Here is a 16,893-nt window from a genome sequence, read left to right on the forward strand (position 1 = left end):
CCTGTCGTGAACCTTATGATACTGCCCGACAACAGGTCTTCTTCGTTTAATTCGCGTTTGACTTTTTGACATCGTACTTTAATAGAGAAATCAAAGTTTGTATTCCTGTCTGTCTTTCGTGAATGTTTACTTCTGTTTGCGTCTCTAAACGAGAGTTTCCGAGGACAAAAGCTCGAACAGCCAATGAGCGAGCGCTTTGTTTCGGTGTCAGACATTTATGGAGGATGGGGAAGGTGGGGCGTTACAGATACTCAGGAAATTATTATTCCTCCGTTTATTTTCCAAATCATTTCTTTCAGACGGATTGTACAGTGCTTTATAAACGCGGATTGTGTCTCTAAGGTAAGATTTAGCTTCAAATAAATGACCCGACGTATACGTCGATTTCCGGGGTAGCAGTAAGGGTCGTTTGTCAACACTCTCCTCGGAGGGGGGCCGACCGTCAGACTGTTAACATAACGTTGGGGGTCCTTGAGGTGGAGAGCCAATTTGCAAATACGACCGTGTTGACCGTAATTAATTCAGGACATCAGTGCGGTCACTATAAGTATTACATCCTCGTCAGGCCTGTAATGCCTATTGAGGTCAGCGTTCATAACACTTAGCTGCTCATTCTGCTTTGTTGTAATTCATGAGAGAAAACACCTCAGTGGTTCGCAGTAAGTCATTATTGTGCATCTTTGCATGCATCATCCTCAGGTCAGCTTTATGCTGTAAGGTTACAGTTGTGCTATTAAAGGGTAACTTAGATGGTATTCAGTCTCGATCATTTTTTCCGATGTTATTGTTTCTCGGTGATGTATTGGAGCCACATTTTTTTAAAGAATTAGTCCAGTGTTTAGCGAGCCACCTGCACAGGCAGGGCAGGCTGCAGTGTCACCCATCAGGGCATTTGGCACCATCAATGTACATCTATTAAAAATGCTTGTTTTTGCCACTGACAGGCATAGATTGTTATTATAAGTATCTTACAGCATAACGGATAGGAGTCTACAGTGACAGGCCTTTTTGTTAAATGAAAAACACAACATGACTGTCACTGTAATGTGTATAGAAAAAAAGCGCATTTTCCCATTTGACTGTGTAAATTAAGAGTTTATTTCAACCAAACCAGAGCTGGTGATTGTTGGTACAATGGAAAGAGGAAGCAAGATGGTTTTTGTGAGTTTTGTTTCTGTCAGTTTTAAATGAGGTTTGTTTTACTATGATAAAATCACTCTATTTAAATGTAGTTTGGTGACTTTGGCCATATAATGATTTCAAGTCTGTTTCTGGTTAAACAAAAATGAACTTACTCCTAAACAAAAGGTCTTTCTCTGTAAGGTTCCTGTTCATAATGTTTTTAGAAACTTAAAAAAAATAACCTGAGCCTGTCATTGTCACAAGAATACTTTTAGTGGATGTTATTGATGGTGCAAACATGCCCAGAGTGGTTAGAGCCTGTTTTGCTGTTGCTGGCTGCAGTGCTCTCTCACAATACTGGACTAATTATAAAAAAAACTGTTGTTTCCATTTGTAACTCAGACACAAACATATGAAAATAATGTCCAGGTACAAAATACAGAAGTTACCCTTTAAGATCAGGTACATTTACATGCTAATGCTATCAAATACGAGTTATAAATGAGATATGACTTATGCATGTTCAATCTAAGCACTGTTTGCAATCCTCTGATTTTCAGGAGTGATTCATGGTCACCCAACCAACTCACCAATGAAGAAAAAACCTTGTAATCCACTGCGTCCCAAACGCAGCAGGCAGGTCGCTGCCAGCAGTGAATGTGCTGCAGAGCCGGGCACCGTGCTCGACTCCAACGCTCCTCCAAACTCAGAAACTGTTCCAGCGTCAACCTCACAGATCAGACACCTGGCTATGTCTCAGCACAGTCACAACCTCCTCAAGTTCTTGAATGAGGACCGAACCCGACAGAAGTTCTGCGATGTGACTGTGTCTGTGGGTGGGAAGCTCTACAGAGCCCACAAGGTGGTGTTGGCCCATGGCAGCAGCTACTTTCACGCTGAGTTGTCCAAGAACCCTGCTACAGCACACGTGACTCTGGACCATGTGGAGGACTCCGTTTTTCAGCACTTGCTTGGCTTTTTGTACACCTCTGAGTGCGTTGTCGCAGAGGGGGACCTCCCAGCCCTAACTGAAGCAGCTCGATTCCTGGACATGATGGATATACTAAAGCTGCTGTGTAAAGAAGGGGACAACAGCACAGTCTGTGTCATCCAGGCACAGGATGAGATCAGAGGGTCTCCTGAGGTGGAAATGACATCCAGCGACTCACCAGCAGGTGATACAGACATCCAGAGCCCATGTGATGTGCAGTGCACCATGAGCAGTTGCCAGTTTAGCACGGAAAACTCCTTACAGAACCAGTTCGCTGAGAGTCACACTGACGCACAGCAGGAAACATCAACAGAGAAAGAGAAGACAGCAACTCAGAGGACTGCGACCACGCGGAGATCAGCCCGCAGGAGGAGAACACCCACCAAGTATCAGAGAGACAATGTGGAGTGCACTGTCAACACTCCTGAGGAAAAACAAAGCACTGTGTCACCAAGAGAGCCAGACGGAAAAAAAATGGAAGAAGCAGGAAAGGTGGTTGTGGAAAAGCAACTGCCCACATCAGACGTAAACGAAACATCTAAACCAGCTGAGGATCCAGTGGACGAGGAGGAAGAGGAAGGGGACATGAACGAGGAAGTGGTTATCCAGAGGACAGTGGTTGAGGTTTGTGCAGCTGACAAGAGTGCAGGTCAGCAGGGTTCGGATGTAGAAAGGGCGGAGCACCAGGCTGATGGAGAGGTTGAAGTGCCAGCAGCAGGAAGCTCTACCCAGAGTCCCGTGTACCCAGAGGGTCTGGCTCCAGTCATCATTCAAACCTCCAGCAAGAAGACTCTCAAATGCCCCAAATGTAACAAGACCTTTGACCGCGCAGGTGGGAACCATGGAGTAAGGTCTAGATTAGAGCTGCGATGATTAATCAGTTATTGTCAACTATAAAAAGAATTACCAACTTTTTTGATAATTAACCGGTCTGAGTAAATTTTAAAGAAAAAAAGAGTCAGAATTCTTGGACTCCAGCGTGTTCAGTGCGATGAATCTGCTGTCTGTTTATTTTCAATCAAACGATTAATCATTTGGTCTAAAAAAATAAGAACATCATTTTAAGTTTGCTTTGGACTGTCAATAGATTTCCTTCGACCGTGATGGTAACAGAGTGTAAAATGCATATTCATAGCAGTGCCATGTTTCCTAACAGTAACTACACTCATGTCTCAAGTGTGTTACTGATACTGTATAATAACTCACGGACCTGACCTGCATCTTTTAGGGAAATATGAGAGTCACACCAGAGTGCACACAGGAGAGAAACCATTCCAGTGTGACATCTGCCTTCAGCGCTACTCCACCAAGTCAAACCTGACTGTACACAAGAAGAAGCATGCCAGCGACGCGCCCTTCCAGAAGAAGGAGCACAAATGCCCCTTCTGTAACAAACTCCACGCCAGCAAGAAGACCCTGGCAAAGCACGTCAGAAGGTAAGACACTGCAGTATCACAAAATCCTCACTATCTCTGCTCATTATTCTGGTGAAGAACAGTTTACCTCCAAGCTTTGAGTCTCTTTCTGAACCTAATTTGTCTGTAATTTTTTCAAAATTGAATCTAGACGCCAATTTCCCTGTTTTTTTGTTGTTGTTTTTTACCTTATGGTCGGTGTAATGTCATGAATAATGTACCAACTATTATCATTAATGAAAAAGTTGAAATTTAGAATGACACATAATCTGATAAAACATCAGAATCAGGGGGTCATTTCCTCACGTACCGTACACAAACTCCAGAGCACTGGACAGCAGATGTGTTAAACTGACAATCCTCATGCAGAAATGGCAAGAGTTGCAATAGACTGGGAAGAAAATAAGAGAGACGGGTTGCAAGGTACCTCGGTTAGCAGTGTTAGCCTCTGCGTTCCCAGCAGTAGGAGAGATGAGCGTAACGTGCAGCATAGAGAGGTGATCATCATCTGCCCACCGCATCGACATGGACCGCTGTGCTCACACGAATACCAGGATACATCCAAATGGTGCAGCCCGCTCTGCTGAAACTGTTGTGCACACGATGCAGAGCTGATGAAAGACTCTTGAAACAAAAAAAGAGGAAGAGAAGTGGTGTATGGGAACAACCCTTGGCAAAAAGTATTGCCAGAAAGTATTTGAATGTACACTTTTTTACAGTGGGAATTGGGGTTTTAACTGGGCAGTGGCCACAAAACTGCTTGCATGGTTCAGGCTCGGGCTTGCACAGACACTGTTTGGGATTATGTAGGGTCAGGCCTGAGTTTGGGCTCAATCAAAGCTACGTATGTTTGGTCATCAAGTTTACCTGAGGTCAGACTACACAGTGTAATTACATGATCACAGACAGCAGAAAATACACCTTAGTGATTCTATTCGGTATTTAAAACCCTGTCTATCTAATAAAAGCTTGTCTTACTACTGCATAGTTATTGCACCATTTCAGTTGCCGTGATAAAATATTTTGCTGGCAGAATTAAGGAAATAAAAAAAATTTAAAGAATTGTTTGTTTAAGTGAAATGATTAGCTTTTTGGAAACATACATTTTGCAGGGTTTGCCCATAAGCCAAAGTGCTGGTCAAATAAAAATTTTGATCTAATTGTAGCACTAGAGGGAAAGTAAAGGAATCACCAAAGTTAGAACAATATATCCTGAGTCTGTTCGGATATTAAATTTCTGACCAAAGTCATTTAGTTTTATTTGTAGTAAACTTCCTAGAATGATGGAATGTAGAAAAATGTGGTGTCCATTCCTTTCAACTGTGATTTATACGTTTTTGAAAGAAAAATTGTAGAGCTATCTCTCCACTAGATCTCTATTATGGCAACAGCCGTGGTTGCTACAGTCATATTATATGCAGATGATATCATATATTTTCACTGTCCTGCCAGGTTTCATCCAGACCACATCCAGGAGTTTCTTACCAAGAGGAAGAGGAAGAGTGAAGGCTGGAAATGTGCTGTAAGAATTTGCTTTAGTCAATATTTCGCCTGATTATGGAAGTTGATCCCAAGTAGATGTTGAATGTTGATGAATTTGTTTTTGGAATTAATATATTTTACATTATATTTTCTGTGACCTTTAAACTTTCTGAACCAGATTTGTCTGAAGACCTTTAGCCGCAGGCCTCACCTGCAGGAGCACATGATCCTGCACACCCAGGACCGGCCCTTTAAATGCTCCTTCTGTGATGAATACTTCAAGTCCAGGTTTGCCAGGCTGAAGCACCAAGAAAAGAACCACTTAGGTGAGAAATAAACACTGAATAAATTCTTAAAAGGACAGTTTACCCCAAAATCAGAAATACATGAATGGCATCCTCCTCAGATTAACTGTAATGTTAGCTAGCTCAGCGGTGCTAGGTGAGCCTGCAGTAGATGCTTGCTGGTGATGCACATTTGTAGCAGAAATAAATAGCACAATGCACAACTGCGTGCATAAATGTAATTAAATGTGGAGTGGGTCATTCTATCAGGTACACGTATCTATCAGAATGAACTACTACCTGTAGGATTTCTGGTAAAAGACATTGCTGTTGAGTTTTTCAACTATTTATTTGGTGCTTTGAGCACCACAAGCCAAGTGCCATCTAGTTCTGTTATACTGGAGAGAAGGAAGGCATTTCTACAGTTGACACAGTGTCTGCAACACTCGACAACTCACACCACAACAATCTAAACTGATAAACAGCACTTCAGGTAAGAGGAAGAATATGTACTTGATTTTGAGGTAAACTGTCCCTTTAAGCTCCAAGGTTTAAAAATAAATTTTCACTCTTGCCAATGGAAAAGTTTTCAACAACTCAGCTTTAAATTAGAGAAAAAATCTGGTGTTTTTGTGTTTGTCCAATAGTAAAGCTGTCATTTAAACCTTAAAATGATGTCACAACTGTAACTCTAAACCACGTTTCTGTTGCAATCAATGCATTAGATAATAGTTTGTATCTTACACTATTTTCAGGTCCCTTTCCCTGTGAAATTTGTGGCCGACAGTTTAATGATACAGGCAACAGAAAGAGGCACATAGAGTGTACGCATGGAGGAAAAAGAAAGTGGACCTGCTTCGTTTGTGGGAAATCTGTGAGGGAAAGGTATGTCTGTCTGTCCCTAAACTTCTCTGTAACAGCACCATGTTGCTTTGGCTGATTCAGTGTTTACATTATGTATTATTAAAGCCTAAACTCTTTATTTTGACATGCAAAAAAATGTTTAACCCGGTGTTGCTTTATTGAGGGGTGTGTTCTCTTCCTATAGGACTACATTGAGAGAGCACTTGAGGATCCACAGTGGGGAGAAGCCTCACCTCTGTAGTATCTGTGGCCAAAGTTTCCGTCATGGCAGTTCCTACAGGTAGGTCTGCTGAGAAAAAAGAAGAAGGTGATGGTGAATGTTTTAAGCTCACAGATCCATTGTCTGCATTATTTATGGTATTAGCTGTACTGAATGAACTTTTCCCTGGACAGGCTCCACCTCAGAGTCCACCATGACGACAAACGCTACGAATGTGACGAATGTGGAAAAACCTTCATACGCCATGATCACCTGACCAAACATCAGAAAATACACTCTGGTACAGTATAAAGGCTGACGCAGACCAAACCGACGTCAGAGAACTGGTGGCACGTTAGGCTGTTAGAAAAAGTTGCCAAAAGGTCAACTAGCACGCGTTCTGTGAATGTGTGAGAGGAGATACCCTTTCATACCAGTGTGGAGTGTGTTTGTCTGTAATCATCATTCAAAAATGAAAACAGAAACACTGCTATGACGCCAGTTAGCACACAACACAATCTAATTTTGAAAGTACAAAGCAAATATAGCGTGTGCAAGTGAACAACAACACAAACTATAAGGAAACTTTTCTGCTTGAGCTAAATTGCTAAAGAAAAACAGCCTTAACTTATGCAACGCGTTTGTTTCGACCTCACTCCTTCTTGACTTTAGCCCTTTGTTTACTATCCTCACTCACGTTTCTCTTGTCGTTCACTGAGCTGAACAGCTAGTCAGAGTGATTTCACTGACCAGCGCGTGCCGCAGCTGATTCTAAATGCTGAATCAGTGGAAAAAGGCTGATTATTGTGGTGCAGGACACAATGCAGTGACGAGGTCCATCGACACTCACAAACAGCCCAACACTGACTGATAGCCGACTGTTGGCTCGGTGTATCAGGGCCTGAAGACAAACAGCATTTGGATTCTTGGGCGTGTTTTTGGTGCTTTTATTTTAGAATCTGTTTCATCTCATTCAGACATTTTGCTTCTTATTACAATACAGCACAGTGTGAAATACTGTAAACCTTTCACTGCCTCCTGCCAGTATTTACCTTAACTTAAAGGGCTAGTTTGGATTTTTTTGAAGTGGGGTTGTATGAGGCACTTCTTCATATTCAGTGTATTACATACAGTAGATGACGGTTAGTGAGCTCCCAGTTTGGAGAAGCAGACAGGAGTAACGACACAGAATCGACACAATGTACTGCTGTGAACAGGGGGAAGCAACAAAATGTTTTAGCCACCAAAAAACAAAAAACTCTATGTATTTTAGTGTATGCTATATTTAGGATATCTCCACTACTTTACTTTGCTGTCAGACAGCCCCATCTAGTGTAGGTAACAGACCGACTATGGATGAGTACCTCATACCACCCCACTTAAAAAAATCCAAACCATCCCCTTAAGTTAACCCATGTTTGTTACAGGTGAGAAAGCACACCAGTGTGAAGAATGCGGGAAGTGTTTCAGACGCCATGATCATCTGACGGTCCACTACAAAAGCATTCACTTGGGAGAGAAAGTTTGGCAGAAGTATGTTATTCTCTTTTTGGTTGGATTATTAATATTTCCCTGAGCTGCTCTTGTGTTTTTGGTTGACGTCTCTGTTAATGAGGATTTTCTTCACAGGTACAAAACTGCTTTGCATCAATGTGACGTTTGCAAGAAAGAATTTAAAGGAAAGTCCAGTCTAGAAATGCACTTCAGGACCCACTCAGGTATGGAAATAAAGAAGTTAATGAATATATCTGCTTAGAAACAGTGTTTTAAATGTTTGTCAAACTTTCTTATCCACCACGTTTATGCAGTTCACAGTGATGACAATAGCAGATCAATTTGGAAGGCATCAAAGTGAAGAATCAGCATAGTTTGTATATGGCAGTTTAGAGCTAGTTGGCTTATTAAAAAAGAGAAAATAATTTTTATTTGTTCTAGCATAACCCTTGGATGGTTTGGATGAAAATGCAACAGTGTTTGATGATATTTTTAAAATGTTATATGTAAACATTTATTAAATGTTTCATGTTTACCAGAGAACAGGATTTGATCATGCATTTTAGAGGCACAGCCGCACCAAACCAACATCAGAGGACTAACGGCACTGAAAGCCCCCTGCTGCGTCACCTCATGTCGCTGTGTCTTAGCCAGAAAGTTGCATTCGAACACGCAAAATTGACTGCCAACAAACACGCACGTTCTGCATCTGATTGAAAGGAAATATCTCTCTATACTAGCCGACCCAGGTAATGTCTAATCCCTATTAAATACGGGAAACCGGAAGCCCGTCTTGACGTTAGTTAGCAAGTTAGCACATTAACAACACACTTCAATGCTGGAAGGACAAAGCTTACTTACTGTGTCCCACTGAACAAAAACACAAACCGTCAGGAGACATTTCTGTTTAAGAGCTTAAAAGTAACTAAAGAAATACAATCTTACCTCATATAACAACGTAATGGTCTCACTCCATCTTGACTTAAGCCCTTTTCACATTTCTTACTTCAGTTTGTCTTCTCGTGCGTTGAGCTGAACAGCCAATCCGTGATTTCATCGACCAACAGCCTCTGTTGTCTCAGCCACCTATTCAACATGCTGAAATGACAGAAAAAAAAAGTTGATGAGGGCCAACAAGGGCCAACAGTGTGGGACACACCGCAAAGACTAGGGCCACAGACGCTTATTAAAGGCAACACATGGACCGACGGCCAAACGTCCGCCTGGTGTGTCACAGTCTTAGCAAACTTAATGCTATGCAACAAAGTTTTTGCTTGGGGTTGCTGGAGGGTAAACTTCAGAAATCATATAAAAGACACACATCTCAGTGCGCTATGGATTAGATTCTGGATGAAAGAAATATCTGGTAGACTTGAAATAAATGTCAGAAGGATTAAATGCTGTGTATTGTTTTGAGCAAACAAAGCGTTTCATAGCATTAAAATCCTAACAGCGACTACGTGGTGTGCAGATCCAGTTGTTTCAAATCTAGAGTGTAAACTTCCCCAAACCAAATAAAGAACATGACAGAGCTGCTATTATAGCTGTAAACTAATCATGGGTAGAACAGTAAAACCGAATTTAATCAGTTCGTTACTCCTTTGCTCCAGAGTTTTTGGTTTTGGCAAGGTGATAACAAAAGACACCACCCTCTAAACTCTACAGATATAAAGCATTGCTCTTGTCAGAGCCCTTAATCTTTGTGTTTCCAAAGCTTGACTTAAGCTGTTCTGGGGCGGGATTCATCAAAAAGGTTGACTATTATCCCTAAAACAAAGGCTGCAATAAAAATGGCTAAACTTTTTAAATGTTCTCGTGTTCACGTTGACAGGTGAGAAGCCCCACAGATGCCCCGAGTGCAACCAGACATTTCGGATCAAGAAGACCTTGACAAAGCATATGGTGATTCACTCAGACGCTCGTCCTTTTAACTGCCCCCACTGCAGCGCCACCTTTAAACGAAAAGACAAGCTCAAGTACCACGTCGACCACGTGCACAGCAACCGGTTAACCGAGCAACCCCTCGGCACACTCGGCGAGGACAAAATAGTCTCCATTCCTTTCGAGGAGCAATCTAAGGTATATCGTGCTGAACCCAAGTCAGCACTCCAGAGCACCCCTCCTCCTACAAATGTCTGTGTGCCCGTCACTTTAGTTCCTGTCCAGATTGCAGGAGGAGCTCAGGGCAACCTGAACGCTCACAGAGCCTCGTCTATCTCCTCTCAGACTCACAGTGTTGTGAGCATGCAAGCTCAAGGACAACAGCACAACTCTGGCTACCAAGCCACTACAGACCTGGCATTTTTGGAAAAGTACACTCTGACACCGCAGCCTGCCAACATCGTCCACCCTGTGAGGCCCGACCAGATGCTGGACCCCAGAGAGCAGTCGTACCTGGGCACGCTGCTGGGACTGGATTCAGCTTCCTCTATGCAGAACATCTCCAACTCTGATCATGCACACTGATGCCACAAAATAACAAATTTAGTCATATTATAATAAGATAAAGAGCTACAGTATTCACTACTAATATATATATATAATTCAAGATATAGGGCAATTATTGTCATCCAAGTTAAATGTTAAACGATTAAATTTAAGACAAAGACGACACAACTGCCCTTGATTGATTTTGGCTCCGGTACAGAAGGGCTAACCTCTGATGTTCAGCCTGATCTCACTGAATATTTATGTCTCAGTGGCACCAAAACAAATTGTTCATGGTCAAAAAAAGCTGTTGTTACAGCTGTCTATACTATATAACTCAAAAAAGCTGAACTCAAAGTGAAAAAGACAGGTGTGGCTGCCAATTAATCAGTGTATGAGTTGAAAAAATAGATTTTCCATAAGCAGATGCTGGATGATTGTATACAGTATGTGTTATACTGCTTCTCTTAAACGCTCCTTCAACACTTTTCAGCCGGTCCCTGTCAACACGAATCTCTGGTTCTTGCTGATTGGTTCGATTTTTACTGGCACAGAATAACTTGTCATTTTTTTGTTTTGCATTGCATTGTATAGAGACAGAGCAGTGCTTTTTAAGGGATCAGATGATTTGCAGAAAAGTAACTGACGACAAAGTAATGAATCACTGAAATCATTTGCTGGTCCTAGTGTCTTAATTTTGGTTTTGGTAACTTGTGAGAAATGGTCGTTATTTAAAACAAATTGAAAATAAATGTCCATATATCGATACTCAAACAAATCAATACTGGCATCCTTGTAATACCGAGTAAACTTAAACTGTGGCCTTAATCTACGTTGTAACTTGAATACTGCCTGTACAGTGTGTCACTCTGAAGTCTACACACAGTCTTGTGCACATAGGATAATAACTCCTTGCCACAAGATCATTATTTTTTTTCCCACAGGATAACAGCTTATGAGCACAAGTTACTATCTTGTGCGTACAAGATTTTTTAAAAAATGCCACCTTTCAGGATTGACCGTTGAAGTCAATCCAGTCGCCTGAATAAAAAGGGGAATTGTACATTTCTGCAAAGCAAGGGTATATAACATCTGTACATTTCATATGTAGGTGATATGTTGAAACTTTACATGTCTTTGGGATTAGGTTCTCTAGGTTTTGTTTATCGTGATTTGATTAAGATCTGTACATAAAGTGTTTGTTTTTTTTTTTATTTAAATCACATCACCGGCCAACATTCCTGTATTTAGGAGGCTGTACCGGGTTGAGTTTAAAGCTAGAGTGATAATGCATGTATCATATGAAACTAGAAGACCCGAGAAATCCAGTGATAATATAATGTCATGCAATGCCATGCTAGTCTATCAGCAAAGGGGCAGAATAACACTCCAAAATTGAGCTAAATTTTGATGATGAAAAAACACAGGGGTCCCTTGACTTCTAACCTCAAGACACGACACTGAAAATGGGTTTAATGGGAACCCATGAGTCTCTCCTTTGCATGCAGTTTTTTGCTGTATGTACAGTATGTTCCCAAAAAATAACTGGTTTTGTCACAACAACCTTGGCTGGAAATGTTTTGTTGAAAAATACCCAGTTTTGACATAAACATAAAACATTACATAAAAATGTAATGTATCTGTGGTTTGCAGGGAGAGAAAGTGTCAACATTTTATTCTGGTGATTAGGCTGCAGAAAGTTTTGATTTTTTTTTACTTTTGCTGTGTACATGAGCACAGTGACTAGAGGTGAATATATATATATATACATATATATGTATGTGTGTAAGAACTTTGTTTTATAAACAGACGTGGAGTCACTTAAAGTGTGGTTTCAAAAATTTGCCCTATTTTCAGATTGGAAAATAATCTGTTTTTAGTAACATAGGAGAGGAAAAAAAAGAGAGAAAAACTGTAAGATGGAATGGTTAAGACGTCACGTTGCACCCTGCAGGGGTTTTGCTGGTGGATTTCAGTTATGTAGTAGGTACAGACATTTTTCCACAATTAATTGTTGGTTAGCTTAATTTCAAACAATTCATCAAACTTTGTGTCTTGAACAATAAAATCAGATGTGAAAATATTGATGCTTGTATGTTTTTAGGCCTGTGACTGACTGGCAGTATGTAGCAGAGCGTAGGTATAGACAACAGATGGACTGATGAATTTGGGGTGATTTAGACACAGAAACGTTGCAGACACAGTCTAGAAAGATCAGTGCTGAAACTTCAGCTGAAGACTTTATTGAGGTCTGCATATCTATTACACACCATATTTTTTGCAGCTTTAAGCACCAGAGAATTTTCACCTAAATTATGTAGGCAGTCATAGATTAATATATGAAAAGCCAGAAATGAATTGTTGAATAACCTGAAAATGTTTCACAGCATAATCATAGCATAGTTGTGTCTGTAACGTTTTCAGGGTGTTTTCAGTGACAAATCCAAAGGCAGCAGTATCTTCCTCTTGGTAAGGCAGCCTCAGCAAACACCCTGGTTACAATGCAGAGGTTTGAAACGCAAATGTAAAATGGTCAAATATAATATAAATCAAGTAATGCATAATTATAATTATAAAAGTTGATAAAAATAATGATAAACAGTGGTAGTGCTTAATGTGAGACAACATCAACGTAAATATATTTCTTTAAAAAGTAGATTCAGGAGTTACACTCACCCTCCTAAGATCGAACCAGCCACAACCTGGAAAATAAAAGAACAAATGTATTATGTATGTAAAGCACGTATATTAACTATACTTAAGTATAGTATAGTATATTTATGTACTTATCTATAAATAAAATATTTGTTACAACTTCCAGTTTTGAGACTTTAGGTCATGAGAGGGAAAGGGGCGAGCTTCAGTGACTTTCTCAGGGTTCTTGTTCACTTTGTAGTACCATCAGTGAACGAATCACTGAACATGCACTGTTCCCGTGCAGTGGAAGGATCTGAAAGGATCTTTATTCTAAATCTGGGCCATTTTGGGTAAAGTACTTACTTGAGGGTTAGATGACAAATCTGACACCATTTTATGTCTTTATAACTAACTATGAAGCTAGCACAGAGGTTATCTTGGTTTAGCGTAAAGATTATCTTCAAAATTATAGTCCGCACAAAAACTGCACCATAGCAGACAGTGATTATGGAAAGCAATGCTGATAAATTTCTTGTAATAGCGTTTTCATTTTTAATGAGCTTAAAGTGATACTTACATCTGGAAAGTATTGTTTTTCCATTAATGCATCGGGCCACAGAATAATGATCCGTCCACCAGTGATCCAGTTTCACACATTCTAATGTCGCCCTCTCACCATCTCTTAAAAATTTTATTCCAGCAGGTATTAACGCAGGATATTCATCAGTGTTCACAGAACAGAAGGCAGCTGCAGGAAAGATACAGCAAAATAATTCAGTAATTTCACAGTTAAAGTTTTTGACTTCCTTAAATTAGTATGGACTTGTTCTTACCTTTGCAGGTGGGAATGTCTGACCACATGCCGGTGCTATAACACATCACTGTGTCTGGACCCACTCGTTTGTAAAAAGAAGCACACTGGTACCTCAAAAACATTGGACTTTTTCTCACAACATCACCATTAGGAACGACAGGATGTTTTCCACAGTTCGTAACTGAAATGATAAAATATAAAAACATTTCTGGAAAAAAACTATGTCAAGCTGTCACAGCAGAGTAAGTCAACTAAAGTTTCACCCCACATTTTGATTTCCTCGTCTTTTTACTGGCTGCCTCACTGATAGACCTCATCTATACACGTATCACTTAATCATGTTATTGAGAAATAGCTGTAAATTCATCATTGTAAGTAACTGATTAGAAATTGAAAAAAAAAAAAAAACAATATTTTTGACCAAATAACACTGAGGTGGCTGAGATATTATCTGGTACATGTGATGTGCCTGCTTTGTTGCTGACCTGCAATGTTCTAATCCTGTTTCAGCCCTGTAAACCACTGAATTATTTTTTTTTTAAATCTGCTTTATAATTAATTTTATAAAAGGAAAAATGAATCAACTTATTTACTTGTTGTGATTTGAACTTGAGTCTCTTTCCCATCCTCTCCGGAGCTGCTAGAAGACCCTGGAGGATACATCGGACACACCAGCTATTATCACACTGGGATGTTGTTTTTATGCAATTCTGCGAAGATACATTTTGGCAGTAATACTTTCTAATATTTGAAGATAGAATCTTCTTAAATATGTTTTATTCTTAATTAATATTTCATATACATCAAACCCTACCTCCACCCGTAGGCTTTGTCCCACTACCAGATGTTGTGTGTCCCCCACCTGCAGATCCACCCTGTCCAGAATCCGGTCTGCTGCCTAAGTGGAAAGACCCCAGATCAATGAATTTACTCATTTATCTTTAATAAATTTCAATAAACAACCTCCACCCTCGGGCTGTGTCCCACTGCTGGATGATGTAGTGTGCCTCCCACCTGATCCCCCCACTGCAGAGCCACCATGTCCAGTACCTGGTCTGGTTTCTCTGCCTGAGAGGAAAAAAACATTACATATTAATACAATATATTCATCTTTATGGATCTTCAAGTGAGTGGTTTTCTTTTAAGAAGCATTGCACAACATTCAAAGCGTATCTACTATGACTTAGAGGTTGTGTGCACACGGCTCTAAACATGGAGGTGGCTGCAGAGCCAGTGGCTAGCAGCTAAGGATGCTAACAGTGAGTACAGTAACATTCACATGAATAACCCATTCATGAGGCTTATCTCGGTTATGATCATATTAAGGTGTTAACATGAGCACAGAGAAATCAGATTTTTGATACTCCTCGTATACATCCCAGTTTCTTTCAGAGTAGTCAAGCTAGCACACTCAGATTACTCAGAAACAGAATATAGTGTTTATACGCTCAAACACATAAACAGGATACTCCAAAAACTCCGTCATCAGTAGGTTATTCGTGTACATGTAACCACATTCAGTTGTGAACAGTGCTAACAACGGCAACATTGCTGACAGAACTGGCTGTGTTAGCCTGAAGCTAGTATAACATAACTGTTACCAGCAAATTTCTTAGGTCTTTGAGTTTCATATGACACCAGTATTATTGCTCTCACTTAACACCTCAGCCCGCACAGCCTCTTAAAGAAGGATGTCGATATACCCGTGGTTACCAGATTTTTTTAAAAAAAAGTACGAACTTTAATCACAATTAAAGCGTTAACACTGACAGCCAAATAATATACACATTTTGATTATAGCAGCTTTAAGAGCGACAGAATATTGAAAATATTGATTAGTCTTCAATACCAGTTCATAAGAATTAGGTTTATCACTTCATATATCTCCTAACATTGTCTACTTACTACATGTTGGGCCTGTAGTCCAGTTTCCAGATATGCAGTAGGTGGATTTTTTGGTTTCTGTTCCATCTAAAGTATATTCATCTTCACATTCATACTGCACCTCTGAATCTACAGGAAACAAATCCTGGTATCCTTGATGGATGATGACAGCATGGGGGAATTTAGGGGGCTCACCACATGCATTAATACTTCCTGTTGATAAGAAAATAAAGCATGATTAGGGACAGAAGAAGGATGTCCATATTGATAACTCTGATTACTGGAGTAACAAATCTGACAAACTTACTCTCACAGACCGGCACAGAGGACCATGTTCCATTTATACATTCAGCTGTGGCGTCCCTGTTTTTGTAATCATATCCTTTCTCACATGTTATCCTGATTGTTTCTCTGTTCTCATACCAACCATTTCTGTTTACAGTGTATTTTGCATTGGGGATAGTTGGTGGTAGACAGGCGTTTTCGTCTGAAGAAAGAAGAAGAAAACCACAATCAACATTTTAGGACTTTTTCTAACAACTTCTACAGCTTAGGATATAATACTTTAGTATTATATAATTATGAACCCTAATGACAGATTTCAAGCAGTGGAGATGGATGTTTCCTCTTCAGATTAATTTAAATTTTTCTTTATTTTTTAGGCCTTGTGACGTTAAAAGATTGAAAGCACCTTCGGACAACCGAGTAAAGATTGAAACACTTACCTATACACTGTGGTTCATGAGACCATGTGCCATTTTGGCATGTGCTTGTTGCCCACCAACCCTCCACTACCGGTTTAAGTCCGTCATCACAGGCATACGTGAGCTCTGTTTCATGAGAGTAAGCTTCTTGTTCAGGGACAAAAAAACCCCCTTTCAGTCTGGGAGTACGACAAGGCTGAGCTGCACTTTGTGCTGAAATACAACATACAAAAGCACATATTAAACCTGTATTTGATAAATTAAGATGTTTCTAAGTGACAGAACTGAATGTTCTTACCACACAGTACTCCTGGAAACCAAACGAGGAGAGCAAATCCAACATATCTCGTGCACATTTTGTCAGGAATAAAATCACCCGAGACAAAGCACAGCAAAGAGCCCAGTTCAAATATAAACCAGTTAATAATTGTTGAGGGCATTTCCCGAAAGAAGCAGAAAAAAAAAAAAAAACCAAGATGTTAGGAAATAGTAAACATTACACCAGTTACTGTCACCCTGCTGGACACGTTAGAGGACAAACAAATATTGTGTACTCTAGTCAGATCAGTCACATTT

At 40.1% G+C, this 16,893-nt stretch overlaps 2 protein-coding genes across 2 annotated transcripts; one reads left to right on the forward strand and one right to left on the reverse strand.

Moving 5' to 3' along the window:
- The first annotated feature begins 61 nt into the window (after positions 1-61).
- zbtb41 (zinc finger and BTB domain containing 41) lies at positions 62-11,453 on the forward strand. Its single transcript, XM_042497745.1, has 11 exons — positions 62-342; positions 1,683-2,945; positions 3,342-3,549; positions 4,981-5,050; positions 5,189-5,336; positions 6,050-6,179; positions 6,343-6,438; positions 6,552-6,658; positions 7,785-7,890; positions 7,987-8,075; positions 9,683-11,453. The coding sequence occupies exons 2-11, from the start codon at positions 1,715-1,717 to the stop codon at positions 10,315-10,317; spliced, it is 2,820 nt and encodes a 939-aa protein (XP_042353679.1). The 5' UTR covers positions 62-342; positions 1,683-1,714; the 3' UTR covers positions 10,318-11,453.
- Positions 11,454-12,487: 1,034 nt separating this feature from the next.
- Positions 12,488-16,726, reverse strand: LOC121951428 (complement factor H-like). The gene is made up of 11 exons (XM_042497750.1): positions 16,616-16,726; positions 16,339-16,530; positions 15,921-16,100; positions 15,635-15,826; positions 14,744-14,797; positions 14,544-14,627; positions 14,323-14,379; positions 13,749-13,910; positions 13,493-13,663; positions 12,955-12,980; positions 12,488-12,770 (listed from the first exon to the last, which is right to left on the reverse strand). The coding sequence occupies exons 1-11, from the start codon at positions 16,671-16,673 to the stop codon at positions 12,759-12,761; spliced, it is 1,188 nt and encodes a 395-aa protein (XP_042353684.1). The 5' UTR covers positions 16,674-16,726; the 3' UTR covers positions 12,488-12,758.
- Positions 16,727-16,893: the final 167 nt, after the last annotated feature.

The sequence above is a fragment of the Plectropomus leopardus genome, chromosome 12 (assembly GCF_008729295.1).
Source record: "Plectropomus leopardus isolate mb chromosome 12, YSFRI_Pleo_2.0, whole genome shotgun sequence".
NCBI lineage: Eukaryota > Metazoa > Chordata > Actinopteri > Perciformes > Serranidae > Plectropomus > Plectropomus leopardus.

Excerpts from the sequence above, each read along its gene's own strand:
- zbtb41 (XM_042497745.1), top strand. The coding sequence starts at position 1,715 with ATGAAGAAAAAACCTTGTAATCCACTGCGTCCCAAACGCAGCAGGCAG. Across the intron at positions 6,659-7,784 it reads ACATCAGAAAATACACTCTG|GTGAGAAAGCACACCAGTGT; the intron begins GTACAGTATAAA and ends TGTTTGTTACAG. Across the intron at positions 8,076-9,682 it reads GCACTTCAGGACCCACTCAG|GTGAGAAGCCCCACAGATGC; the intron begins GTATGGAAATAA and ends TCACGTTGACAG.
- LOC121951428 (XM_042497750.1), bottom strand. The coding sequence starts at position 16,673 with ATGTGCACGAGATATGTTGGATTTGCTCTCCTCGTTTGGTTTCCAGGA. Across the intron at positions 16,101-16,338 it reads TCATGAACCACAGTGTATAG|ACGAAAACGCCTGTCTACCA; the intron begins GTAAGTGTTTCA and ends TTCTTTCTTCAG. Across the intron at positions 14,628-14,743 it reads CTCTGCAGTGGGGGGATCAG|GCAGCAGACCGGATTCTGGA; the intron begins GTGGGAGGCACA and ends CTTTCCACTTAG.